Source organism: Nelusetta ayraudi, unplaced genomic scaffold (assembly GCF_046127955.1).
Source record: "Nelusetta ayraudi isolate G7.1 ecotype Tasmania unplaced genomic scaffold, CSIRO-AGI_Nayr_v1 ptg000037l, whole genome shotgun sequence".
Taxonomy (NCBI): Eukaryota; Metazoa; Chordata; class Actinopteri; order Tetraodontiformes; family Monacanthidae; genus Nelusetta; species Nelusetta ayraudi.
Genome location: NW_027466087.1, coordinates 928,112 through 955,945, shown reverse-complemented (window position 1 = coordinate 955,945; position 27,834 = coordinate 928,112). Strand labels below are relative to the sequence as shown.

The 27,834-nt window shown below is 42.9% G+C and overlaps 2 protein-coding genes and 2 long non-coding RNA genes across 4 annotated transcripts in view; 1 reads left to right on the top strand and 3 right to left on the bottom strand.

Moving 5' to 3' along the window:
* The window catches only part of LOC142892577 (uncharacterized), a 38,305-nt gene extending 12,233 nt beyond the window's left edge, over nt 1–26,072 (bottom strand). The window contains exon 1 of the long non-coding RNA XR_012927458.1: nt 25,750–26,072. This is a non-coding gene — a long non-coding RNA (uncharacterized LOC142892577). The remainder of the gene's footprint in view (nt 1–25,749) is intronic.
* On the bottom strand, nt 1,041–11,324 carry LOC142892569 (leukocyte elastase inhibitor-like). Its single transcript, XM_076032779.1, has 9 exons — nt 10,661–11,324; nt 8,288–8,469; nt 7,305–7,445; nt 5,825–5,939; nt 5,599–5,741; nt 3,282–3,359; nt 3,089–3,178; nt 2,808–2,988; nt 1,041–1,363 (listed from the first exon to the last, which is right to left on the bottom strand). Exons 2-9 carry the CDS (start codon nt 8,462–8,464, stop codon nt 1,137–1,139), a joined length of 1,152 nt encoding a protein of 383 aa, XP_075888894.1. The 5' UTR covers nt 8,465–8,469; nt 10,661–11,324; the 3' UTR covers nt 1,041–1,136.
* Nucleotides 14,466–16,888, bottom strand: LOC142892563 (tripartite motif-containing protein 16-like). The gene has a single exon (XM_076032775.1). The coding sequence runs from the start codon at nt 16,697–16,699 to the stop codon at nt 15,032–15,034; it is 1,668 nt and encodes a 555-aa protein (XP_075888890.1). The 5' UTR covers nt 16,700–16,888; the 3' UTR covers nt 14,466–15,031.
* On the top strand, nt 17,495–18,196 carry LOC142892582 (uncharacterized). Its single transcript, XR_012927463.1, has 2 exons — nt 17,495–17,570; nt 17,955–18,196. It is a non-coding gene; the product is annotated as an uncharacterized LOC142892582 (long non-coding RNA).
* Nucleotides 26,073–27,834: the final 1,762 nt, after the last annotated feature.

Sequence of the window (27,834 nt, the reverse complement as noted above, 5' to 3'; positions counted from 1 at the left end):
GACACAAACCTGTGCATCTTTTGTTTTGTTAGTAGTACTTGTCATTGCTCCAACACGAATAAACATGCTGCATTTGCAGAAAGCAAGTATTTGCCTACTCCCATGAGTTAACTATGGAAAACCATGCGATTAATCGGATTAATTTTTTTAATCGACTGACAGCTCTAATATATATATGTACATATACACACACACACACACACACACACTATATATATATATATATATATATACATATATATATATATATGTATATATATATATATATATATATATATATATATATATATATATATATATATATATATATATACCAACAACTCTTCTTTCCTCTTTTGGCACCCCAACTTGTGTTTTTTGGGCAGCATGATGTCTCGCACTCAAGTAGTCATTCAATCTGGGCTCACTGATGCTGTCGACGGTCCCAGAATGTCCAAAATGGTTGGAGGACTGTTCATTCTCTCAGTTGATGTTATCAATACATTTGAAATAATTTATGACACCAATTAATTGAAGGGCCCAATTCATTTGAAACAAAAACCTCACACACACACACACAAAAAGAAATTCTGGATTTTCATGGGCCCCTCTCCCTGCTGGGGCCCTGGGTACTCAGGTCCATTTCCCCCCCCACTACCACGCCCATGAGTACAATGTTATCCAACGTTGATTAAAATTATTAGACTAAGACAGCAAGCCCTATCACTTATTATTAAGCTAATAAAGTATACATATATACACAAACACACGCGCACACACACTGAGTTTATTGAGTCAAGCATCAGTAAATGAGTTTTCAATCAGGGCAATTCATGTCTTTATTGTTGTTTGCCAGAAAAGTGTTTATTCAGAATGAATCATTTGGGCATGCGCGGAGTTGCTCATTTTCTGGAAAGAGTAGTGCAAGAAGAAGAAGCTGTACTTCTTCCTGTGTTGTAAACAAACGCCGCGTTGTCTGCACGTCCTCGGCTCGTTCACAAGCCTTCAAAGCATTTTTTTTATTTGTTCTATCGTTTCGTATTTATTTCGCGAAAAAAATGACCGGCTGCCGCTGAGGAAAAAACAAACAAACAAAAAAAAACAATGCTGAAAGAGGCGTAGCGTACAGATTAAAATCACCCACAGAGCTGCAGATCTCACTCTGGGTTGCAGCATCTGCCAGCAAAGAGAATGCTCCTGGAGGGGTTGTGTTGAATGAACAACAGGAAGGGGTGGTCTGCAGTGAACTTTTTTGGAGGTATGTACATCTGTTGTTTGATGATCACACCAGTTGCAGCAGCAGCTTCTGTTCCCTTCTCATTGACCTCGACAATTGCCTTGTGGACCACATTTGAAATAAACAGGCCGTGGACTGGAGACATGCCTGTCAGAGAGGAGGCAAAAAGGGAGATATATTTGACAAATGTGTTGCATTATAATCTAAACCAGTGAGTCTCAACCACTGTGCTGCGACACACAACGATCCAAATTCACTTAAATGGTCTGACCAAAAAAACAACCATGTCATTATGGAGTGACTGTGCTTTGAGATAAAGTTAGTAGTAGGACTCCTGGTATTATTTGTTAAACGTTGTGTGGCATTATAGGGCCGGCAGGGGTGCTGCTTTGCGAGGCTGAAATCGCTCTGAAACCTCGCATACGGTCCAACTACATGGAAGGCTTTGTGGTGGACGCTGGGATCGGTGTGACTGTGCTGCCCCCTCCGCTTCCTCCTGCTGTGGCACGCTCGGGCGCTGCAGCCGCTGTCCACGTTGGGTCGTTTGGGCATAGCTACCTCTCAGAGGCACCCGTGTTAGCCAGGTTTAGTTTCTCTTTTATTCTGAACTGTGGGATTGAGGGATTTATTTTATTTCATTTTTTTTTTTTTTTTGCTTATGGTTGTCATGTTTATTGTTGCTGTTGTTATTGTCAAATTGATGTGATTGTCTGTTAATTGGTTTTATGTTGAATATTCTTCCCTTGTTCCCCTATGGTATATTTTATCGTGAAATGATTTGAGTGCTGTAATAAAGATTTTTTTTGTTGTTGCATGGAACCACGTCTCTAAGCTTCGTTGGTAAAAAAAAAAATAAACTTGTGTGCCTCCCTTTGTTTTGTAATTAATCTAGCAGAGGTCAACTTAATTCTCCAGGTGCAATTCCTGGGGTGGCCTTGTCGGACCTAGTTTTCTGGTTGCCACAGGTGCTTATTTTTTCATACAAGTTGTGGGTTCTTATTTCTCCTCACTTGGCCTTTTCCTCTTTATATATCTACAGTATATGTGTAGATACACACACATCTCTCTCTCTCTCTCGCACTCTCTCTCTCTCTCTCTACATGTGTATATATATATACATATATATATATATATATATATATATATATATATAGACATATATATATATATACATATCGTATAAGTCATCAAATAAAAGCTGTATTTCATCTGTTTTTCAGTGTTTTCAGAGTCATTTCAATAAAGAGCTAAATACCGTGGGGCTTCAAAGACACTGATTTTGTTGTAACTTTGTTCTGGTTAATTTTCAATTGACATTGAAAATGTCAATTGAAATTGTCTCATTATTTATTTTTTTTTTAAATGTGTGTCGAAGCTTCTGTCCCACCTTTTATGTTTTCTACATATCTCATGATATATTTGAGGTGGGTCACCAAAACACTCCATCCATCTGCTCCTGCTCCAGCCCCCCTGTCACACCCATTGTGGGCCCACCAGTCAAACACCACTGATATAGAACAAAAATAAAAATCACATTCATACAAGTAAGAATAAGATTTGTTTCAAGTTTGGAACAAGTCAAGTGTCCTACCAGTGAAGTCGCTCAGTGAGGCACTGAAGGCATCGACCATCCCCATGCTGACCAGGACTTCTTTCAGTCCGTACTCCTCCTCCATCTTGAACCTTGGCATCTTCACCTGGACCTCGACAACGTCCATCCTGGTCGGTTGAGTCCACTCCACGAAGTTCTCATAGGTCAGCTCCTTCTCCAGCTGGTGGTTGATTTGAATATTTGAATGACTTTATCACTTTTCTGAATGTCTCATTATTTTTTTTGTTTTTTTCAAATGTATGTCGAAGCTTCTGTCCCACCTTCTCTAGGCCTGTAGTACCGTCCGCTACTTCTTGAGGTAAAAAGATGAACATGCTAAGATCTTTTCCTTTGTAAGGCAACTCCAGGATCTGTTCAAGGGAGCATTTCAAGCATGATTGTTGTAATTCCTTTTTTTTCTGATCAGAAATCGATATTTCTGGCGGCTCGTAAATAGCAAGAAATTGTTAGGACCTGGCAGTTGACTTGAGGAATGAAGGTGAAGGGAAATTTATCCTCCTGGAACATCATCTTCACCAGCTTCTTGTCATTCTCCAAGGAGGAAATACAAAAATATGTTAACATGAAGGAACTATGTGAAATCACCTTTTGCAGTGATGTTTATCGCAGGGTTTAAACTGCAGCGTTTGAAGGGTATCGGTTGGGATCTGCAGTTGTTTTTCCTATTTCCCCTCCACCCTTCATGTTGTCTTCTGTCTCCCCTGTCTGGCAGCTGGCCTGGGAGGGACTACCCCTGCTCCCTTGACACACCTGTCACTGGTCCATCTGATTGCCTTTAGCTCATCTGGGCCGATCACCTATCCGCTGCCAGTTCATCAAGAAATGAAAAAAAAGAACTATTTCTCTCTTCTCTCTCTTTCTACACACACACACACACACACACACATATATATATATATATATATATATACATATTGTGAGCCGGGTTATGACAATATATCTACATATATACATATATATATATATATATATATATATATATATATATATATATATATATATATATATATATATATATATATATATATATATATACATATATATATATATACATATATCTTTAAAGAAACATCTCATGGATGCACTGGGACCGTATCATCAGTGATGTGATTCCTGGGCTCATCGGGTATTTCGGGTCTTTGAACATCAGATACCCTCCCACCAGGCGACCCAGCCTGGGTGATCAAGTCCCGACTTGCGTCCCAGTAGCAACCCACGGATCTGCCCTTTTCAGCCACAACCACCTTGTGGCTTTCTCTGCAGCTTCACTTGCGGACTGGATGGCTCTCTTCTTGGCCGCCCCTGAAACACCCAAACGGCTGAGTGCTTTGCAGAGATAGCGTCCTGCAAAGCCTCTGCAGCCAACCTCTATGGGCTCATAGAATGTCCTCCAGCCCCTGCCCCGGCACTCCTCCACTAGTTCCTGGTACTTAGATTGTTTCCTATCGTTGGCTTCTTCGATCCTTTCTTCCCAGGGAACTGTAAGCTCCAGCATGATCAGGCGTTTCGAAGCCTCAGAGGTGATGATCATGTCTGGCCGGAGCGATGTTGCAGCTATGTGCTTGGGGAACCTCAGCTGTTTTCCCAGGTCGACGAGCAGGTGCCAATCAGAAGCTGTGTGGAGGAGGCCTGTTGTTTTCGGTGGACCTGCCCAGGGTCTCTCTCCTGCTTTGATGAAGGGGATTGCCTTCTTCGGAGCGCGATGTTGTTGCAGCTGCTGATGGCTGAGGCTATAGTCTCAGCCACTGCCTTGAGCACCTGATCATGACGCCAACGGTAGCGACCATCGGCCAGGGCCTTTGGGCAGCTGCTGAGGAGATGTTCTAAGGAGCCTCTTCCAGAGCAAAGGGGGCATGAAGGTGTCTCACTCTTTCCCCACACATGGAGGTTTGCTGGGCTAGGGAGGGCATCGTACACTGCCTGCACCAGGAACCGGACGCAGTGGAAGTCTGCGTGCATGATGTTAGACCAGGTGACTTTACGCTGCAACGTGCCCTCCCACCTAGTCCATTCTCCCTGCTGCCGGAGTCCCACTGCTCTGCCCACTCGCTCTTCTTCCAGGCCTGCTCGGACCTCTTCCTTGAGTAGCTGGTGTCTGTCTCTGCCCAGGGCCTGGCTGACTTGGGTCTTTGGAAAGTATCCCAAGCCTGCTCTTCCGATCGCCACGACCCCCACCAGTGCCTTTTGCCTTAGGCAGGACTCCACCTCCACTGCCTTGGCTGCCTTCTACTTCCTTCCTGTCCTCACTTCGATCCCAGCTGATGAGACCTTGCAGTCTTTGGAATCCCTGTACTGTAGGGCTTCTCTTGTAAGTGCCACCTTAAATTCTTCAGTAAGCCCACTGAATGGTAGCTGCAAGGTGTTGCTTGACCCATACAGGGCAGCGCTGTTGAGGCTGCGAGGGAGACCCAGCCATCTCCGCAGAAAGCTGCTGATCTTCCTTTCAAGCGATTCCACCGTTGTTATTGGGACTGGATACACAAGGAGAGGCCACAAGACTCTGGGCAAGATGGAATGCTGGTAGATCCAAGCTTTGAATCTGCCAGGCAGGCCGGACTTGTCCACCTTTGTGAGCCACCCTCCTAGCTCTTCGGTAGACTTCTGGATGGCAGCAGAGTCTTTCAAGGTAGCGTCAAAGAGCTTCCCCAAGCTCTTGACAGGTTGCTCCGTGATGGATGGGATAGCCATTCCTGAGATTGAAAACTGGAATTTGTCCACCACCTTTCCCTACATATATATATGCAGATGTCACTTCACTGATCGGTGTTACCTTGTTGATTCTGAACTTGGCCTCGCAAGTGTTGCTCTCCTTAAATATCTTCTCCCAGGTGCCTTTGAAGTAAATGGCATTAACCAGCACCAGCTTGGTCGTGCTATCCAACACACCATTAGCCAGCAAATCCTTTATTTTTCCTGAAAGATAGCATGGACATGGATGAGTTGTGATGTTTCACAAATTAAGGAAAACATTTGATACATTTCTAGAAAAAAAACACCTTGAGTTTGTTCCTCCACCCAGTTGTTGATGTTCAGTCTTGCTGCTTCAAATTCGCTCTTGAAATTCACAGACTCCAGCTCACCGTAGTACTTGCTGATGCTTTCCAGGTACTCCTGAAAAACCAATAAGTTACTTTCAAGGAGTGGATATTCCTGACTGACTTACTTAGGATGGGTGATTTAACCGTTAATTCAATGCAATCACCTTTGACTTGACATGTATATTCATATGTATATAAATATAAATGTATATATAATGTTTATTTATATACGTATATATGTGTTTGTGCGTGTATATATACTGTATACATACTTTAATGTGTGTGTGTGTATGTGTGTATATATGTATATATATATATATATATATATATACATATACATATATATATATATATATATATATATATATATATACATTAGGGCTGGGCAACGATTAAAAATTTTAATCGTAATTAATTGCATGATTTCCCTGATTAATAATGATTAATCGCACTGTATACGCAAAATCCAATAATGAAGTTAAAAGAAGTGTATAGTGCACTTTTATTTTAACGAAGTCATTCCTTTTCTGGTTCTGCAGCAGCCAGCAACACACTTTTACAAAATAAAAGCACGTATTGCGGCTAACTGGCGATCAATAAATAAATAAGCCGCGGTGGGTTAACGAAGGATTAATTGTTGACGCGCATGCTAAAATAATTCCAGTCTTGCTTCGAGGTTCTTTTTTATTTTTTTTATTTATTTTATTCTTTATCACAATGACCTCCGACGCTCACCCCACCACACCAAGGCATCCGAGGCCCACAGGTGAATGTCATTAAATAGTGTTGTGGCTACAACCCACAGTGACACACACACCCTTCCCAGGTGTTAAAGAAGTGCACTCACAAATATGAACAGTAGAAGCTCACGGCTAGGGATGGGCGATATATAGCCCATCCCTACTGACAGCTCCTACAGCACGTGAGCAACATGCGTTAATGCGGGTTAAAGTAATTGTCCGCGTTTATAAATAAATGAGTTAAGATAATAACGCGTTAACTTGCCCAGCCCTAATGTAAATATATATTATACATGTATATATATATATACACACACACACACACACATATGTACATATATATGTATACATATGTATGAATATCTGAGTGTATGTATATATATATATATATATATATATATACATATATATATGTATATATACATATATATACATATACATATATATATATATATGTATATATATATATACATATATATATATATATATATATATATACATATATACATGTATATATATACATACACTCAGATATACATACATATGTATACATATATATGTACATATGTGTGTGTGTGTGTGTGTATATACACACACACACACATATATATATATATATATACATATATATATATATATGTATATATATATATATATATATATTCACACACTTGTATGCGTGCTTATACCACACACACCTTCAGGAAATGGAAAGACTGCTCCCCGTACAGTCGGTTGGCAACACTGAGAGCATACGGAGCCCCTGGCTTGTTCAGCTCACTCAGTAGTTTCTTAAAGCCAGCGCTAACATCATCTGGACTATCTTTAGCTTTTAACCCCTGTGAAGAGAGAAGGCAACTGTTACAGAAATGCATTAAAACTGTCAATTGACTGATCAAACTTTAGCTAGGTTGCTGTCTAAGCATGAGGACCTCGTTTCTCCATGAATTTTCCTTGAAAATTGTTGGTTTACAAGCAAGCTGTCATGCAACGTTCAAGACTTGCACACAAATTGCTATCATGTTACACCTGTGTCGACCCAAGCTCCAAGTAGCACTTGGCAGGATCAGTGTTTCCTGTACCAGCACATTGAACTGAGAACTGGCCAGGTGCACTTAACCTTTAGTTAACAGGACGTGAGAGTGTTGCATTTTTGTTTTATTCCATATTCAAATGAAACGCCAAGCCTCCTCCTCCATGGTCATGGTCCAGTTTATCGGAATAGCTTCCATCTTAAGTTCATCGCTTGTGCCCCAGGTTGGTTTTGTGTTACCTCTGGAAGTTTGGCATGGAGTTTGCAAAAATCTTAAATCAAGTCTTGCAAACCAAGACTTGAAAACTTGTGTTACCTCTGTACGAAGTTAGTGGAGGAAAAGTCCAGAAACAACACAGAATCAATGCATTTCAATGACATTGCTGATGCTTCCTACTTTTGCCACAACGTTGTCAAGGGAAACCCCTGAGTGCTCGATATACAGCAGATATACAGTGCATACACTATATATCAATCTATCTATCTCACCTTTTTTGGTGTGTGGTGCATAAAAACGGGTGATGTGCCGCATGGAGATTGTGCAGGCCAGTATATTGCTGAGGGCACATGTCCTTAACCAACTCACCAAGTCACTAACTTCACCCAAAGACAACTTGTCTTGAGCCCAAGTGTGTGCGACTGGGTTACCTCTGACATCTGTTGAGCCGTGTTGCCTCGGGCCCCCAGCAGCGCCATCGTCAGGGCCGACGAGATGCTGAAGGGGGAGAAGAAGACATTCTTGGTCTTGTCCTCGTCACTCAGCTTTGTCAACAAGTCCAGAGCGAAGGCTGTGTTGGCCTTGGAAAGAGGGGACAGTGTTGCCATTGTGTCTCTGAATAAAGAAATAAGGGCAGAGGATTGAAATGCACTCCACGGACAAAAGTAGAATAGAATAGAATAGAATAGAATAGAGCGCCTTTATTAATCCTACATCGGGGAAATTTGCATCATTACAGCAACAAAAAATAGTGCAAAGAGAAGTAAAAATATTGAATGAAAAGAAGTGCAAATAAAGATGGAATAAAACAGAGAAACAAGATATTAACATGTTATGAAAAAATGCCGATGATAAATAAGTGTTTTATAGCACATTTATGAAATGTAACCTGGTCAACAACATGATGAATTTGCACAACATATATGCTCACAACAAAAATAAAACAACTCTGTAAACCAAAAAAGGAAGTAGGTTGCCAGTAGCCGAGACTTATTTTTGCCCAATCTGTAGAGTCCATAATATTACCCAGAATATTAGTAATACAGAGACAACAAGAAAAAGACACAAAACAAAACAAAATATGCTTTGTATTATTCCTCTTCAATTATTCCCAAGTCAATTGCTTATCCTTATAATCATGAAATATTTTGACCTTTAATATTAAAAAAAAAAAAAAAAAATTCGACATTTTCAAATCATCACTGAGCCCATTCCAAAATGTAACTCCCATAAAAGAAACACATCTATGTTTAACATTGGTCATAGGCAGATGACGGCCCTCTGGAGTCTGGATCTGCTCTAAGTTTCTTCCCACAGGGGAGTTTTTCCTGGCCTCTGTCGGACTTTGCTTGCTCTGGGGGCCCAGTTGGTTCCCTTTTCTCTGATTGTACAAAGCACTTTGAGACGTCTTTGGATGTGATTTAGCGTTGAACAAGTACAAGTTGATTGGTTCTCACATGACACAATTCAAGACACTCAACCCTCTTAACATATATTTATTTTCTCTCAGTTTCTATGCAGCTGTTTAGACTGGCTTGTGTATTTGATCCCTGGGATATGGGGGCCTTTCTGCGTGAGGTTTGTGCAGTCTCCCCCTGGCTCTGTGGGCTCTTCACAACTACGAAAGACGTGCACGTGAGATGAATTTGTTCCTCAAAGTTGACTATATTTGTCAGTGTGAGTACCAATGGCTTGCTTGGTCCATCCACCATGGCTCATTGACAGCTGGGAATGGTTGCAATCACCTCAGTCAGACTGGATTGTCCTCACCGGGCTGCCTCACAAACATGGTGGTGCAAGATGAGGGAAGGGTGAGGGCAGGACCCTTGCTAAATGTATGTATGTATAAAAGAAGCGTTCTCTGGGTAGTTAAACCAAACTTTTATTTGACAGTGTGTTTTTCAGCCTTTTTTGAGCCATGGCACATTTTTTACATTGAACAAAAAAATCCTCTGGCACCACTAACCAAAAATATGATAAAATGACACTTTTTAGCCTGATAATGACAATATCAGGTAATACAGGCTCACGTTCATTTCAAAGCGCAGTCACTGAAAAATACAACGTTATTATTGCTTGTTTAGACCAATTAAGTGAAATTTGACATTACCTCGTGCTACACTAGTCTTTGAGAACCACTGCTATAACCTACACGTTTCTGAGGTCACACTCAAACACTCAAGTAGTGTCAAAGTATAGTTTTTATGTAATCTAATTCCTTTCTGATCGAGAAAGATAAATAATGCATGTGCCATGAATCATCTTCTGTGAGTTCTCGCGAAGAGAGGGTGACTGAGTGGGCGTTTACATTGAAAGGCAGGCTGCAGGAGAAGCGGTGATTGCCGCCACATGTGGCTCTTCTGCACCTCTGTAGTAGCTCCCCTTAGGGTGGGGGTGGGGGGCAACTAATAATGTGGAAATACATTTTAGAAATTTTATGGCCCCGTTTACAAGTTGAGGACTTAAAAAATAAACAAAATCCGAGCGTGTTAAGAAAAGCATTTGAAAAAAAAGAGAGATTACACAAAGCCATCTTCAAAAATATGTGCATTTACTCAGAAACGTAAACAAAAGGTTGCCGACCCCTGCTCTAGATTGTATTATTACAACCTTAGAATAAACTACAGAAATAAGTTATTAGAATAATAAATCAATCATGAAACCACAAATAAATTATGTATAGAGTTTAATATCTTAAAATCCATAGACATAGCATACTTAAAAACGTCAGAAATGTGTCACATGCAGATGAACGCAACACTTTTTAAAAAAGTAAGATAATAAACTAATGGAATGAAACTTACTTTCTCTCCGTCTTGCAGCCTTGCAATCTTGGAAAAGGTTGTGAGATTTCTGCGCACAACTTCCAAGTAAAGACACCCGCTTTTATTCTTTCAAAGTGACACACCCAAACTAACAGATATCTGTAAACAGAGCTTACTCAACTGGCACTACCAAAAGTATAAATCAAGAATTAATGAAACTTTACTTTGACTGACTGGTTTATCAGCCGCAGCCTGCATTTTCTAGGTGTGTGGGGTGATGACTTGTCCTAGACACGCTGGTTGACTGATTTGAGGGCATGATAGTCAGTTTCATTTGGCAGACTTTGGTTTTAAAAGTGTAACTTGAAACCATGAGAAAACAAAAGCCAAACAGAAGAGTGGAGATGCAGGTTGGAACACGATTTGTGTTTTGTCCACTTATTGAGAAGAGAGTTTGCCTTTTACTGAATGAATGAAACGCTCCCAAATGCCACCTTGATGTGAGGCTGTTGGTGTATTAAAACTCCATTTAATCCCATCTTGAATTAAAACACCTTGGATTTTTTCATTATTCAACTCCACAAGATTTTGTTTCAACTCTTTTTTGGCTCCAGCGAAATTGGTGCCATTATCGGACCTCAAAGTTGACACAGGAAATCTTCTGCAAATAAATCTGCGGATGGCATTAATGCAATGCAAGAGTTTGTATACAGAGTTTTGCCGTGTCTCAATTCAGGGTCTGCGCCCTCGAAGTGCGCATTTTGGAAGGAAGTTGCGTCATAGCACTGCGCCAAGGCTTGTCCCAATTCCCGAGGGTGCTTAGGACGCTGAAAATGCACCCTCGGAAATACGCACTAGTTTTGGCCGATTCCAAGGATACACCGCTACTATCCTTCGCGCACTTGGGTATCCCATGATGCTTTGCGTGCTGCTGCAAAGCATCGTGGGATCCTGGGAAGTCAGCTGAAATTAGCGGCATGTACTGGCAAAGACACGACATATAAATCTAAATATTGAAGTTTCACATAAAGTATCCAGTTTTTAACCTAGGATTTTATTTATTTGATCATCCAACGGCATCGTTAGATGGCGAACCAATGGTTAGCTTGATGCTATAAAAACGTCACTTCCGGGGTTGGCCAGCCGGAGGGAACGGCGGTGACGAAACAAGGAAATACGCCGAAGGCTAGACCGTCCCGTGTGGTTACCGAGGAGGCGGGGTTTGGTCCGTCCTTCTAGGCTGGGAAGTCTAAGAACGCTTCCTTCAGACGGAGGACACTCGGCCTCAAGGGTGCAGAACCTGAATTGAGACACAGCCTACGTGCCACCAGGTGCACAGCACGACTGGTCAGGCAGGTGAAAATCACTCCATACCTTTTGTGAAGGCTTCTTCCTCTTTTGACCTCCAGGGGGCCGAAATAATCCACTCCAACATCTGTAAAAGGAGCCTTGTCTGGCAACATCCTTTCCTCAGGGAGGTCTGCCATCTTCTGCTGTCCAAGTTTTCCTCTGTAACGTCTGCAGACTGTGAATTCTGTAACTGTCGTTCTTGCAGCAGTGGAGTTGGCATCAATTATCCAATATTTCTGTCGAAGCCTGTGCAACATGTGGTTTCTACCTGCGTGTCTTAGTTGTCGATGAACATGGTGTAAAATGAGCTGGGACACATGCACCTCTTTTGCCAGGATAACAGGCTGCTTGCTTTCTGATGGTAACGCTGACCGATGTAAACGACCTCCAACTCCAAGAAGGCCACCATCTAGTACAGGATCCAACTCCTAGAGTGCACTGTCCTTGGCAATGTTGTTTGAGCCACGTGTCAGTGAGGCAATTTAATTTTTAAATCTGTGTTTCTGAACGAAACAAACTATTGCCTTTTCTGCCTGATCATAACTTTCTGTAGTCAAGATCTTCCCTCCAAGTGTGGCTTTGAAACACCGAAGCTTCTGATTGAGATAATTTGTTGCTGCAGTTTCTTTGTAACTTTCAGTGGCTTTAAGTTCCTTTCTCTTTTGGCTAAAGGAGCAAAGGAACATTTTTAAGCTCAAGGAACCAGGCAACAGATGAATGAGGCGAGTTGTGGGATCTTCTGGTTGCTTGACAATTGCATACACTGCTGAACTTCTTTTCATTTCTGGGTCGTGTTGAGGGAAGATGCCTCCTTTCCCTGGTTCCCTCCCGCATTCGTTGATCGCAATAACGGAGACGAGGCCAACAGTCAAAGTTAACAATTTAATAAAAGTTCAGTATTAAGCCACAATTGAATAAATGATGCGCAGCGCTCCGAGCGTTCTCTTCTCCCTCCGGATCGAGAAGCGCGCCCCCTCCTTCAAAGGTGTCGTCCTTTATCCTCCTTCTGCCGGCGGGGGCGTGACCGGGGTCCTCCTAGCGCCGACTTCTATTCTCACACGTAAGGCTATGGCAGTGGCTCTCATAACATACTCAGCGGCTGCATGATAGTAAGCAGTAAGTTCAAGATATTAATGTCCCACAAAGTTTTCCCACTAGCACTAAGTTTCAGAAAATAAGTAAATTTCCCACACTGCAGAAGACAAGGACATTTGACAGTCTTTTGGCTTTCTCTGCACCTCTTGTTCCCCCTCATTTATACAACACGGAACTGTGCAATTTGTTGTTATATATTACAATATACAGCTGACTTGAAAACTGAGAGAAAAAGATTTAAAAAAAAAAAAAAAAAAAGCACTTCTATTTAACGCAATCTCCCAAACTGTTATGGACGGGTGAACAGTGACACCTACTGGACAAAGTGGCAATGAATATGTGGGGAAAAAACAAAACAAAACAGCAAAAACACCTTCACTCAACAAAGGAAACGTACCTGCAGAAGACAATAAAGGACATTTGACAGTCTTCTGGCTTTCTCTGCACCTCTTGTTCCCCTCAACGAGCAAAACAACAATATTGAAAAAAAAAGGTGGCAAGTCGGCCATGTTGTCTCTGCTGCGCTAGCCGCATAGCAGCCTGCCACAGCACAATCGGCGCAAAGGGAAAATTGTCAATAAAAACTAAAATTAATAATTAAAACTCACATAAAACAAACGTGCAACAGTAGCGGTATTTAGACGAGACTGGTGCACTCCAACTGGAGCATTAATAGATCGTTCCTGACGGAAAATAACTATAAATCGCAGCAGCATCCTTTAACATGACTTACCCTCATTTATACAACGTGGAACTGTGAGCATGAGACTGTATTTGTTTTATTGCTTTTATTGTTTTACTGTTGGTTTTTATGCTTTTATGTTTTTATGTACAGCACTTTGTGTCAGCTGTGGTTGTGTTTAAAGTGCATTATAAATAAAGTTTAGTTGAGTTGAGTCACCTGAACTTTCCATCACCTGTGGTGGGACCCGACTAACACCTGGAGGAAACAAACAGCTGCTGTGGAAACAGAGCTGCAGCAGGACTGGAGTCAGCTACCCCCTAGTGGAGCAGACTGTTACTGCAGCACTCATCTGCCGTTCTGTGTGTGTGTGTGTGTGTGTGTGTGTGTGTGTGTGTGTGTGTGTGTGTGTGTGTGGCATCCTCCTCCTTCATGCCAGAGAAATATCAGCTGTTTCCTACATTGACTGATGTGCTTTTGAAACTTTGATCTTGTCTTCATGGTGTGGACTTTCTAAATGTCTGTGGTGAATACATGGAGATCTTGACAGAAGAGAAATCTACTAACAAGCAGAGACTTTATCTGGATTTTCTTTTTGCTTTATTGCTTCAATTCAACAGTTGATCATTGACTTGACATTGTTGTGCAGTATAGACTGATGGCATATTTCATGACTTATTGATTGACTATTGTCACATTGAGCCAACAAGCAGAGACTTTATCTGGATTGTCTTGTTGCTTTATTGCTTCAATTCAACACTTGATCATTGACTTGACATTGTTGTGCAATATAGACTGATGGCATATTTCATGACTTATTGATTGACTATTGTCACATTGAGCCAACAAGCAGAATCAAAAGACAAAATTCTCTCACAATATTTACATGCATTCATCTGATTGTTGACAAACGGATCAACAGCCAGAAGGTTGATCAGATGGATGAGTTGTTGAAAGGTCAAAGGTCAGGGTGGAAAGGTCCAGAGTGGAAACAGACCTCAGCTGTGTTTCCACAGTAATAAAGTTGTCATGTGGACTAATGACACATTATTAATCTGTGGGATGAATGGGCTGCAGAGGAAGAGAAACAACGTGGCACAAACAGCCAGCAGCCGTGGAGACAAACATCAGGTGGACAACAGTCACCAGGAGCACCAACCGGAAGTGGCGTCCAGGCCCCGCCCACCGTGTGATTGACAGCCGGAGACGCTGGGCAACAAACGTGAAGACAGATGAAGAATCAAAGGTGAGAATTCAGCTTAGAGTCTCTCTGACGACTTCATTCACACTTTCATCAACTCAGCTGAAGAATTTAAACCAACAATACGAAGTCCAACATGTAGTGGCTGAGTGAAGGAGGTCTGGACTCTGTGGAGGAGCTCCATGGTTCCAGAGACGCTGTAGAAGGACAGAAGACCTGCTCTGTGGTCCAGGTACACTCCCACTCTGGAGGATTGAGGACCTGAGACGTCAGTCCTGATGTTGTTGTGACGAAACACATATCCACCTGGGTAACAATATAAACGCCAGGATTTGTCATTGGATCCAAATAAACTTCCATTTGACCCTCCTGCTCTGCTGATGTTCCTGTAGGCCACTGCTACACCAACCCCCCCTCTCCACTCCACCTCCCAGTAACATCGTCCAGTCAGACCTTCTCTACTCAGGACCTGCTCCCTGTCAGTGAATCTGTCTGGATGATCACAATAAGACTGAACTTCCTCCATGAATGTCACTTTTCTGTTCTCCTCAGATAATAACAGATGTTTGTTCACTGTGTTTGGATCCAGAGTGATTTGAGGTGAACATCTGAGGAAGTCCTCTCTGCTCCTGGGTTCTGGTACCTTCAGTAGAACATCAACGTTGCTCACTGTCCATGAGATGTTTGTCTGAGTCTCCATCAGAACTTGTTGTATTTCATCTCTCAGCTTGGTCACAGCTGCTGCCACGTCCTCAAAGTATCTCAGAGGACGGATCTCCAGGCTGGAGGAGTCTGGAGACGCACTGAGTGCTGGCAGTGAGGAGAAGCTGTGGAGAAACTGGCTATGGTCCAGTGTGTGTGAGATCTTCTCCAGCTCAGCGTCTCTCCTCTTCAGCTCCATCATCTCCTGCTCCAGCTTCTTCTCAAGCTCTTTGACTCCACTCACTGCTGCCCCCTGTGTGGATCTGACCTGCTGCTGCACCTCAGAGCGTCTTTTCTCCAGCAGACGGATCATCTGGGTGAGGATCTTCTCACTGTCCTTCACTGCTTTATCAGCAGAGCCGTTGATGGACTCCACCTCCTTCTGAAGCACCTTCAGGTCTTCCTCTGTGTGCTGGATCTTCTGCTGGATCTTCTGCCTGGTCTCCTCCAGCTCTCTCTGCCTCTCAGTCCTCTCCGTTGCTGCTGCCACTGTGTCGTGACCTTTATGATCATCCACACAGCATAAACCACAGATGATCTTCTGATCAGTGCGGCAGAATATCTTCATCACCTCATCGTGACGAGGGCAGATGTTCTCCTGGAGCTGCTGGCTGGGTTCCACCAGCTTGTGTCTCTGTAAGGGAGGAACATCACGATGACGCTGGAGGTGAGAGTCACAGTAGGAGGCCCGACAGACCAGACAGGACTTGAGGGCCTTCAGTTTCCTCCCAGTGCAGACATCACAGGCCACATCTCCTGCTCCAGCATAGCAGTGATCAGCAGGAGCATCTTGGAGTCCAGTCTTCTCCAGGGTCTCCACTAGAGCTGCTAACATGGTGTTCTTCTCCAGGACAGGCCTTGGTGTGAAGGTCCTCCTACACTGAGGGCAGCTGTAGACTCTCCTCTCCTCCTCTGCATCCCAGTGGTGTTGGAGACACTTCCTGCAGTAGCTGTGTCCACAGGAAGTGGTCACTGGATCCTTGAGAAGATCCAGACAGAGGGAACAGGAGAAGGTTTCTGGGTCCAGCTGAGCTGCTGCCTGAGCCATTTCACCTCTGAGAGACACTCACTGACTGACTGGCTGACTGACTGGCTGACTGACTGACTGACTGACTGACTGGCTTTCATTTCCTGAGAAACGAAACCAGTTTGACTTGAGGGGGAGGAAACAACCAGTCAGGGCTGTAATTGGCTGCAGGGAGCACAGGGGGCGGGGATTCCAACCTCCTGACTCATTCCGGGAAGAGGAGTGTCGGGGTGTGTGTGTGTGTGTGTGTGTGTGTGTGTGTGTGTGTGTTCAGAATGCTCTGATGGCGTTACTGATATGGAGGATCGCTACCAAATCCATGGTCTTGTACTCTACTCACTCTACAATATGTACTGACACCACCACACTGATGCCAGTTTATGGCTGTTCACGCTAAACTGACTGCAACACGCCAGCAGCAAGGAGTCAAGTCAGCCATGTGGAAACATTTTCATGTGGGCGACAACAACAAAGCCAGATGCCAACTATGTTGAACAATCACTGTGTAGTGCCACATCTGGACCTAATGTTTTTCACCAGGACAATTGGAATTTATTGCAGCATGGCCTTCCGGTGAACCACGTTTGGAGGAACTAAAGGTGGTACCTGATTGGCTGTGATGTATATATACATATATATATATATATATATATATATATATATATATATATATATATATATACATATATATATATATATATATATATATATATGAACTTTTCTTTATTACAAAAGTGCAATGCAAAGTATCTGAACTTTAAATACAAAAAAAAATGTTAACCTGAGTAAATAGAATAGTTCAGGTCAAATCAAAAGAAAAAAATGCCACAATATATCATATGAAACATTTAAATGGTGGAAATAAAATAGTGGAAATAAATATTGTCAGATAGTCGGTGGTGCAGTGGTTAGCGCTGCCGCCTCACAGCAAGAAGGTCGTGGGTTTGATTCCGGGGCCTGGCCCTGGGACCTTTCTGTGTGGAGTTTGCATGTTCTCCCTGTGTCTGCATGGGTTCTCTCCGGGTTCTCCGGCTTCCTCCCACACTCCAAAAACATGCATGTGAGGTCAATTGAACGTTCTAAATTGTCCGTAGGTGTGCATGTGAGTGTGAATGGTTGTTTGTCTCTATGTGGCCCTGCGATGAACTGGCGACTTGTCCAGGGTGTCACCCTGCCTTCGCCCTAAGACAGCTGGGATAGGCTCCAGCAGACCCCCGTGACCCTGAATAGGAATAAGCGGGTATAGAAGATGAATGAATGAATGAAATATTGTCAGATGAAATAAAAAATGTATAGCTTTTCATACAAGCAATTTATTAGGATTATTATCATTAGGCTATTATTATTATTCTTTGACTGTCAGTCTGCCTGCCTTCATTGGATTCATCATGGCTTAATTGTTACCTTAGTTAGCTGTGTTAGCCCCTACAGCAGACCTGGGCAAAGTACGGCCCGCGGGCCACATCTGGCCCGCTTTGTGTCCCTTTCCAGCCCGCGTGAGGCAGTCATAAATTACGCGATCTGCCGGTCGATCGCGAAGGTAGTTTGCCTGCATCGCATGGAGAGACAGAGTCGCGAAGATACTTCCGCAGGTCCGCGGGACTTCGGCGCTATTTCCCACCATAACTCCTCTTCGTGTTGTCTGCACAAGCAAGTTTTTGGCAAGTTTGCAAACTGTAACCAAAAGTGTGACGTGACCAGTATCGCTTGTCGCGCGGTACGTGTTCAGGTGCAGGCTGAAGGCAGATGGGGCGGGGTCCTACAAGGGGGGTCTGCTGCTGCGGTGTCATGTCATTGCAAATTGCGCATTGTTGTCGTTGCTGTGGTGTACATTTTGGCAGCCCTAGGGGGCCCCCCTAGAGAAGGCTGCTGCTGTGCTTAGAGCATGAAATAAGAAAAGCACAGATTAATACAGAAAGTGTGAGAGTAGTTTTTTTTCATATTGAAAAAGCATATGACATGTTATGGAAAGAAGGGCTGCTAATGAAACTTTTTAAAATGGGGGTAAGAAGGAAGATGGAGCAATGGATAAAAAATGTTGTACAAGTTAGAAAGGTGAAAGATACATCTTGCGGATGCGCTGGGACACATCATCAGTGATGTTGTATCCCGGGATCATCGGGGGTTTTGGGTATTTCAACATCAGACCCCCTCAGCCCAGGCGACCCGGCCAGGGTGATCAATCCCCGGCCTGCGTCCCAGCAGCGCTTGCCCACGTTTCTGCCCTCTTTATCCAAAGCCATCTTGTGGCTTTCTCTGCGGCTTCAGTTGCGGATCTGATTGCCTTCCGTTTCGCCTCCCTGACGAGTCCTAGCCGTGTGAACACTCTGCAGAGTGAACGCCCTGCGAAACCCCAGCAGCCCACCTTCAGAGGCTCACAGATTGTTTTCCAGCCTTTCCTCCTGCACTCTTCCACCAGCTCCTGGTACTTGGCACGCTTCCTCTCATTGGCCTCATCCATGCGTTCTTCCCATGGCACAGTGAGCTCCAGAATGATCAGCTGCTTGGTGATATCGGAGACAATGATCATATCTGGGCGAAGCCTGGTTGATGTTATCCTGGGAGGGAACTTCATCTGTCTGCCCAGGTCCACTTCCAGTTGCCAGTCGTTAGCGGAGGTGAGGAGGCCAGACTTTGTCTGTGGTGGTCTGTTGGGCTTCTCTCCAGCTCTGTGGAATGTTATGGCTTGTGGTCTGTGTTGGCCTTTGCTGGTGTTGATGGCGGAGGCGATGCTGTCAGCAACTGCCCGAAGCACCTGGTCGTGGCGCCAGCGATAGCGCCCGTCTCCAAGGGCTTTTGGGCAGCTGCTGAGTAGGTGTTCCAGGGAGCCCCGTCCTGAACAGCGGGGACAAGATGGTGTCTCCGTTTTGCCCCAGACGTGGAGGTTTGCTGGGCTTGGAAGGACATCATAAACAGCCTGGACTAAAAACCTGGTGCGATGGAAGTCTGCTTTCCAGATGTTGGACCAGGTGATTTTCCGTTGCAGAACATTCTCCCATTTAGTCCATGCTCCTTGTTGCACCATTCCCACCATCCTGCTGGCTTGTCCTTCCTCCACGCCTGCCCGCACTTCCTCCTGGATCAGATGTTGGCGCTCCTTGCCTTGGGCCTTATCAACCCTGGTCGACGGGAAGTAGCCAATGCCTGCATGCCCTGTCGCAATGGACCCCACCAGTTCTTTCTGCCTCAGTCGAGACTCAGCCACGACCAGGGCTTTGCCTGCACTCCATTTCCTGCCTGTTCGCAACTGGATACCAGCTGATGCCACCTTTGGATCTCTGGATTCTCTGTACTGCAATGCTTCCCGTGTTCTGGACACCATGAAAGATACAAGTTAGAGCAGGAAATGAGTACTCAGAAAGTGTTAGGCTGGAGAATGGAACGCCACAAGGGAGGATTGTGAGTCCATTATTATTCTCAGTCATGATTAATGAAGTATTTTCACAAGTGCAACAGGGGATGGGCTGTTCTTTGTTTGCAGATGATGGGCTACAAAAAATGCCAGAAGCTATTTTAAAAGTAGAGAAATGGGCCAATAGCTGGGCATTGAGATTTTCAGTTGATAAAAGCAAAGCAATGATTTTTACAAGGAAAAGAATTGGGAAGGAGGTTCAGTTCAAATGATATCATCAGGGTTTGGAGAAGGTGCAGCACTTTAAACTACTGGGGATATGGTTTGATGAAAGACACAGGTCACAGACAGGCCTTTTACACATTAGAGAACTATTTTATATGTGGAAAAGTGGCATAATATGGGACCTTTAAATATACGTTCTTTTCTGTCTGTTTTTCTTGCTGTTTCCAAGTGAACTGCATCACAATATATTGTAAACTGCATATTGTGATGTATATTCAGAGATAATCAACAGCGAGTCAATCCCTCACAATTCCGTGTTGTATGTACGAGGGGAACAAGAGGTGCAGGGAGACAGGCCAGAAGACTGTTAACATGTGTTTTATTGTCTTCTGCAGTAAATAAAAGATGGAAACATAGTCCCTGGGTCATCCCTGAGACCAGTCAACACACACAACCGTTAGATTGGGAAGGACTAGTTGAGGCATACCGACGAGTGTTCATTGCTAAAATGCGCAGAGACCTCCGCTCTGTCCAGGTTGAGCTCGATCAGCGACAGATTGTCCAGTGACTTGACACCGCTGGTAAAAATACATGGAGGCTACTGACATCTGGTGGCAGGGAGAAAACATTACAATACAAAGTGCCATGATGTAAAATGTATTACAAAAATCTCCAACTTGCCGGTGAACTGGACAGAAATTAGGGGAAAGTCTCACTCAGCCTCTTTTGCATGTGTATATTAGAAATATATAGGGTCTGGTGATTTTAATGTAACAGGTACAACCTGGCTATGAATGTGACAATGTTACTAGCAGGTGGATCCTATTTGTGGTGTGGTTAACAGTGTTTTCAGGGGGCGTTGTAACAGAAACACTGCCTCTGTATCCTTAATCCAGCCCTGCCACGAGGCCACAGCCCACTTTTGGCTCGCAACCCTCCAGTTGAGAAACACTGAGATAAGCACTGATAAGTGTTGGACAACCTAAACAGGAATAATATTTTCATTTCCAATTAATCACAGAAATATGCAGCATTTTTTCCACTGCATTAGACTGTGAAATAATTTAACAGTGTATTCACACTCACTTTTTCCTCTCCACCTGAACTACCCATTATGTGCACTGATACGATACTGCTGCAGTCTTTGTGTGTCCCTGGCAGGTGATGACCACGACACTGGGAGCCGGAGGAGGTGCCATCGCTTCATCTTTGCTGCCAGCTTTAGCCACAGATCATGTGCAATTTTGGACTCTTGCCCTCTCAAACAGCAGCTATACCACCCCACCACTTAACATTCAAGCCTATTTCAATTTTAGAATAGTTGATGTATAAGACACATCTATTCATATCTACGTGTTTATATTGATATACCTCATATACTTATGTGTCTGTCTGTATTTTTATATTTGAATTATATATATATATATCACATTGTACACACACATATATATATACATGTATGTATATATATATATGCATATATATATAAAATATATATATATACAGCGCCTTGCAAAAGTATTCACCCCCATTTGCTTTTATCTATTTTGTTCGATTTCAGCCTGTAATTTAAATGTTTTTCATCTGAATCTTTCGTGAGATGGATCTGCACAAAGTAATCTAAGTTGGTGAGGTGAAATGAGAAAAAAAAATATATAAAAGAATAATTTAAAGAAATAAAACTGTGGAAATTGGCATGTGCATATGTATTCACCCCCTTTGCTATGAAGCCCCTTAAAAAGTGCTCGTGCAATCCATTACCTTCACAAGTCACAGAATTAGTTCAATGAAGTCCACTTGTGTTCAATCTAAGGCCCTGTTTGCACTTGGTCATTTCATGCGTTTTTTGCTGATCAGATATAAAAAACGCATGAAATGACCAAGTGCAAACAGTCCAAATCCGTTTTGTCATCCGATTCCCGAGGTGGTTTTGGTGATAAAAACGCATTCGTCACGGACGTGCGAACAGAATGCGAGCTCAGTCCACATTAACGACCGCCTACTCCACTCACCTCTCCCGTGTACGTACTTGGTCGGCGCCCCAACTTCTGGCGTCGTCATTATAAAGTTACAAACAAGAAGCCAAAACAAGGGGGGGTGATGCGATCACAAATGGCACGCTCGAGACGCATGTTAACGGCTAAGTGCGAACAGATGCTGCGAGATCCGTTCTCGTGATCCAATCACGCAAAACAGTTACAAGTGACCAAGTGAAAACAGGGCCAAAGTATCACATGATGTGTCAGTATAAACACACCTTCTCTGAGAGGCCCCAATGGGCTGCAACTCTACTTAGCAAGAAGAATCACATCATGAAGACCAAGGAGCTCTCCAAACAAGTCAGGGACAAATTTATAGAGAGATACAAGTCAGGACTGGGTTACAAAAAAATATCTACATCTTTGATGATCCCCCGGAGCACCATCAAATCTATAATCGCCAAATGGAAACAACACGGGACCACAACAAACCTGCCAAGACAGGGCCGACCACCAAAACTCACAGACAACAAAGAGGACATTGATCAGAGAGGCAACACAGAGATCAAAGGTAACCCTGAAGGAGCTGCAGAGTTCTACAGCAAACACTGGTGTGTCTGTCCATAGAACCACAATATGCCGTACACTCCATAGAGCTGGGCTTTATGGAAGAGTGGCCAGTGAATACCTGTCAGTGTTAAAAATAAGAAGGCACGTTTTGAATTTGCCAAAAAGCATGTGGACAACCCCCTTATTGTATGGCAGAAGGTGATCTGGTCAGATGAGACTAAAATTGAACTTTTTGGCCACAAAGGTAAATGCTATGTCTGGCAGCAACCCAACACTTCCCATCACCCCAAGAACACTGTCCCCACAGTGAAACATGGCGGTGGCAGCATCATGCTATAAGGATGTTTTGCAGCAGCAGGGACGGGGAAATTGGTCCGCTTAGAGGGGAAGATGGATGGTGCTAAATACAGGGACATTCTGGAGAAAAACCTGTTTCAGTCCACCTGTGATTTGTGACTGGGACGGAGGTTCACTTTCCAGCAGGACAATGACCCGAAGCATACTGCTAAAGCTACGCATGAATGGTTTAAGGAGAAGAAGTTAAATGTGCTAGAATGGCCTAGTCAAAGCTCGGACCTCAATCCGATTGAAAATCTCTGGTTTGACTTGAAGACTGCCGTTCACAAGCGGAAACCATCCAACTTGGAGGAGCTGGAGAAGTTTTGCCATGAGGAATGGGCAAAAATCCCAGTTGAAAGATGTCGCAAGCTCATAGAGACCTATCAGAAGAGATTTACAGCAGTAATTGCTGCAAAAGGTGGCTCTAAAAAGTACTGACTTCAGGGGGGTGAATACATATGCACATGCCAATTTCCACTTTTTTATTTCTTTAAATTATTCTTTTGATATATTTTTTTCTCATTTCACTTCACCAACTTAGATTACTTTGTGCAGATCCATCTCACGAAATATTCAGATGAAAAACATTTAAATTACAGGCTGAAATCTAACAAAATAGTTAAAAGCAAAGGATATATATGTATATATATATATATATATATATACATATATACATAAAAGAACCTTCAATGATAATGACAGAGCTTTATTTATTGTTTTCTCATCATTAAGATAATACATATAATACATAAGCAGAATATGCACTGATGGAAGAAACAAGAGAATAAATCCCCACCTGTGGATTTCACACAGTAACAGCTGAGCACATGCAGTATTTTAACATGGCAAGTCAAAGTACTCAAAGTACTACGACCCTTCTGTCATTAATATCCAGCTGTTTTTCCCTCTGATGACGTCATACCTCACACCAAATGTCATTTTACATATCAGCTGATTAAAAACACTGATACACAAACGATGCAAAGCGCTGCACTGCTTCACTCAATGGACGCGTGAAGGCCAGAACAACAGAGGGCGCCAGAGAGCAACAGTATGTGTCCGTGTAAAGTGAGAGTAGTGGAGCGTGTTTTCAGGAGCACGAGGAAGAAATGAAAGAAAGAAAGAAAGAAAGAAAGACAGAAGAGTGAAGGCAAAATGATTTGGTTTCCAGGAGAGGTAACTGTTTTTAAAAGTTTTTGAGCCCACACGAGCGTCTGAGGGGGATACTGTAGTTTCAGAGAATATTGCAGTATCATCCTGCCTTCTTAGTACTGAACCAAATGAATATGGTGGAAAAGGATGGACAGGATGCGGTGGGCTCTGGATAGGCATCGGCTATCTGCAATGTGGCAGATGGCAGATAGCAGAGAGCCTTGATGTCTTTTTGATTCATATAGTTTGACTTCTCTTTGCTTTATATCGTTGCTGTTATGATTAAAATGTCCCCAATGTGGGATTAATAAAGGCTTCTATTGCGTTCTATTTTGTGTTCCTTGCTGTTCTATTCTATGGTTGGAGCGCCCTCTGCTGCATTGGAGGAAGAACTGCAGTAACAGCAACGGTAAGAGAAACAGCAGCAGTATTAATATAATATTAATAATAATAAGTCAGAATTTAGAGGTCAAACAGCTCCACCTTGAGCGACAACAACAATAATAATAAATAATAATCAAAGTGATCAACTTTGATCACAGTTTGTCTCTTTTAAAAACTTTGAAACTTAGTGCACAAATGTAGCAAAAAGTTTTTAGAAAAAGAAATATTCCAGTAAAGTATGAATACCTGAAGAATCTACTGAGGTCACTGAGTATTTGTACTTTGAGGTTGACCATCGTTCACTGGGAAACTCCTTCAGCTTCAAAACATTTTGAAAAAAATGACAAAATCAAAACACAAACTGAGTTTCATCTGGATGCAGTGAGAGACTGTATGAGCGCCACAAACACAGAGTTAATCCACATCATTAAATGAGTGGTGCAATAGTGACAGGCAGGTTGAATAACATGGTTGGAAGTGACAGGATGACTGTGGCCTCCTGATTGAACTGGACACAGGTGACTTCCTGTGGGGATCATCTCACTCATTGACCTTCAAGTGGGGGGGCCAGGGGGTGGGAGTGGTCCCGAATCTGTTTCCAAAAAACAATAAAATCAACTTTGATTCATTAAAACATTGTAAACACATTATCTGTGATTGCAAGTTTATTCTGAAAGTCTTTGTTAACTGATCTGAAGTTGATTTTCTTTTCAAGGTATCTGTTCTTTACTTGAGTATTTATTTCTTGAGACTCCTTTCATTAACACTTTACTGCCACGCGAGGAAAAACAACAGGGCTCAGTATGACGGAATTCCATGAAAGGTTTCACGTCAAAACAAAACTTTCATGAAATAGCGTGAGTTTGATGTAAAAAGTGAAACTTTTACAAAATAACTTGATAGTTTTGTGTAAAATCGTGAACATTTTAATGTTAAAAGGTGAAACTTTCACTAAATAATATATTATTTATATTACAATGTATGTCAGACTATTCCCATAATATCAATGTGACCCAAGGGCAACGACCTTCTCATCAACCCTCAACCTTCCCCCAAAAACATCACTACACCTCCCATGATGCCTTGCACCAACGCTACACAACGCAGGCTGTTTGTATATTGAGACAGAACCTCTCAAAAACAGAGCAAATTTATTGACAAAACATTGTTTTTGAAGGTGAAACTTTGTCGACAGGTTTTCCTCCAGACACGGCTGCACAAGACGTATTAATGCAACACATTTTATATCAGCTGGTAATGACAGAACAACATCTGCAGCAAACATCTGATGTAGCATCTTCATCATGAGTCGGTTGAATCAGGAGGTCCCTGTCACATTTCTGACAGTCAAAGAAGCACAAAGATGAAAAAAATATCCAATAAGGATGAAGTTGATTTTTTAAACAATCTTCCCAACATGACCAATCGTGTGTTCTCACTAGTTTCAATAACAAAAATAGACAATTACAGTTTACAAATATCAATAACTTGTTTAAGTTGATATCTGATTGTTTTTGAAGTCAATGATGAATTTCAGAAAACCTCTGAGGGCTGAAAGATAAATGTTAAGTTTTGATGTGAGTGAGTTTGGTTTTTCATTTTTCTCAAAAAAATGGTTTATAAAAGCAAAAAACAAACAAAAAACAAACATTGTCATTTCTACATGATTGATTGAAGACATTTTTCCATCGTCCATAACTGGTTTCAAATCATTTTCAAACTCGATCAAAGAGTCAAATCCATCATGTTTATGCAATTCTTAATGTGCTGGAGCGTGCGGGCCTAAATATTTTACATGTATGCACCTAAACAGTGGATCTAAGTGCCAATAAATCTTAATCTAAATCGAAATATACATCTGAATCTGAATCTGAATCTGATTCCAAAACAGAAAGAAACTCCTTCTCAAACATCACTGAAAAATTTCTCTCACACATCCTGATGTCAGCAGTTTTCTGATCTCCTGCCTTTCCAACACTGAAATATGGGAAGAGTTTCTCAGTGAAAGTGTCTTCATGAGTGGAGATGTGAGTCTGGTCCACAGCGTCGTAGAAGGAAACCTTCCCCTGGTCAAAGTCCAGCTGGACTCTGAGTCTCTCCACACTCTTCTCCACCGTGACAGTGTCACCAAGACCATCAGTGTATTTTCCATTGATAAACACCAGAGTCCATATTTTGGTGAGGCAGATCTCTCACCCTTCCTGTCAGCTGACTCTTTAGCGACACCTATAGCCCACCGAGGATGATCTCCCACCTCCACCTCCCAGCTGTGTTGTCCTGAGCTGAAACCTTCAGAACCCACAACACTGGGATGTCTAGTGTGTCTCTCTGGATTATCAGGAAGCTGCTGAGGTGTTTCTCCTCTATTTCTCACACTGGTCAGGTCATCAGACAGGTGGAGCCAGAGGTTTGCAGTGTTTGGGTCCAGGATGACTGGACTGAAGTTGACCTGGTCCTTCATCTTCTGCCACACTGAAGGACAGGTTGCCCAGGTGTTTGGCCACGTTGATCAGTGCTCGTGGGAGTAGCTGTGGCAGCTGTGGCTCTGACTGGGAGCACTGGTCTCTGGCTCTGCTCTGAAGGCCTTTATAACTGTTGAGGAAGACCATGGTGTCCTTCTGCTGCAGCTCCTTCTCAACAGCAGTGATGGTGCTGGGCAGAGAAGACATCTTCGATACTCAGTGTGCGGACCAAACCTACGCTATGTGTAAAGAAATATGCAAAGAGATGTCCGAATCAATCCTTTGCTGCATAAATGAACGATTTGATGCATTTGAAGCCAAGTTTCATGCGCTTGCAGCTTCACAGGCTGAACTTCAAACTCGTGTGACCAATCAAGAACAAGCGCTGAGCGACCTTGACGTCCGCATGCTAAAATTGGAGGCTAAATGCACTGAGCTAACGAAACACAACGCTCAGCTCCAGACTAAAGTCCTTGACTTGGAAGCTCGCTCCCGGAGACACAATATTAAACTCGTGGGGATACCGGAGGATGAGGAGAAAGGTAGACCCACTGAATTTGTCTCCAAACTAATCCCTAAGTTGCTTGGTGATGAACATTTCCCGCATCCAGTTATGGTGGATCGGGCGCACCGATCCCTCCAGCCGAAGCCGGCTACCGGCACAAGACCGCGTACAATCCTGGCCCGCATCCA

What these genes read in the sequence shown, in the direction of transcription:
- LOC142892569 (XM_076032779.1), bottom strand. Translation starts at nt 8,464, where the DNA reads ATGGCAACACTGTCCCCTCTTTCCAAGGCCAACACAGCCTTCGCTCTG. An exon ending in CGGCTCAACAGATGTCAGAG is followed by an intron (nt 7,446 to 8,287) that starts GTAACCCAGTCG and finishes CTCTCTTCACAG; the next exon opens with GGGTTAAAAGCTAAAGATAG. An exon ending in GGTGGAGGAACAAACTCAAG is followed by an intron (nt 5,742 to 5,824) that starts GTGTTTTTTTTC and finishes GCTATCTTTCAG; the next exon opens with GAAAAATAAAGGATTTGCTG.
- LOC142892563 (XM_076032775.1), bottom strand. Translation starts at nt 16,699, where the DNA reads ATGGCTCAGGCAGCAGCTCAGCTGGACCCAGAAACCTTCTCCTGTTCC.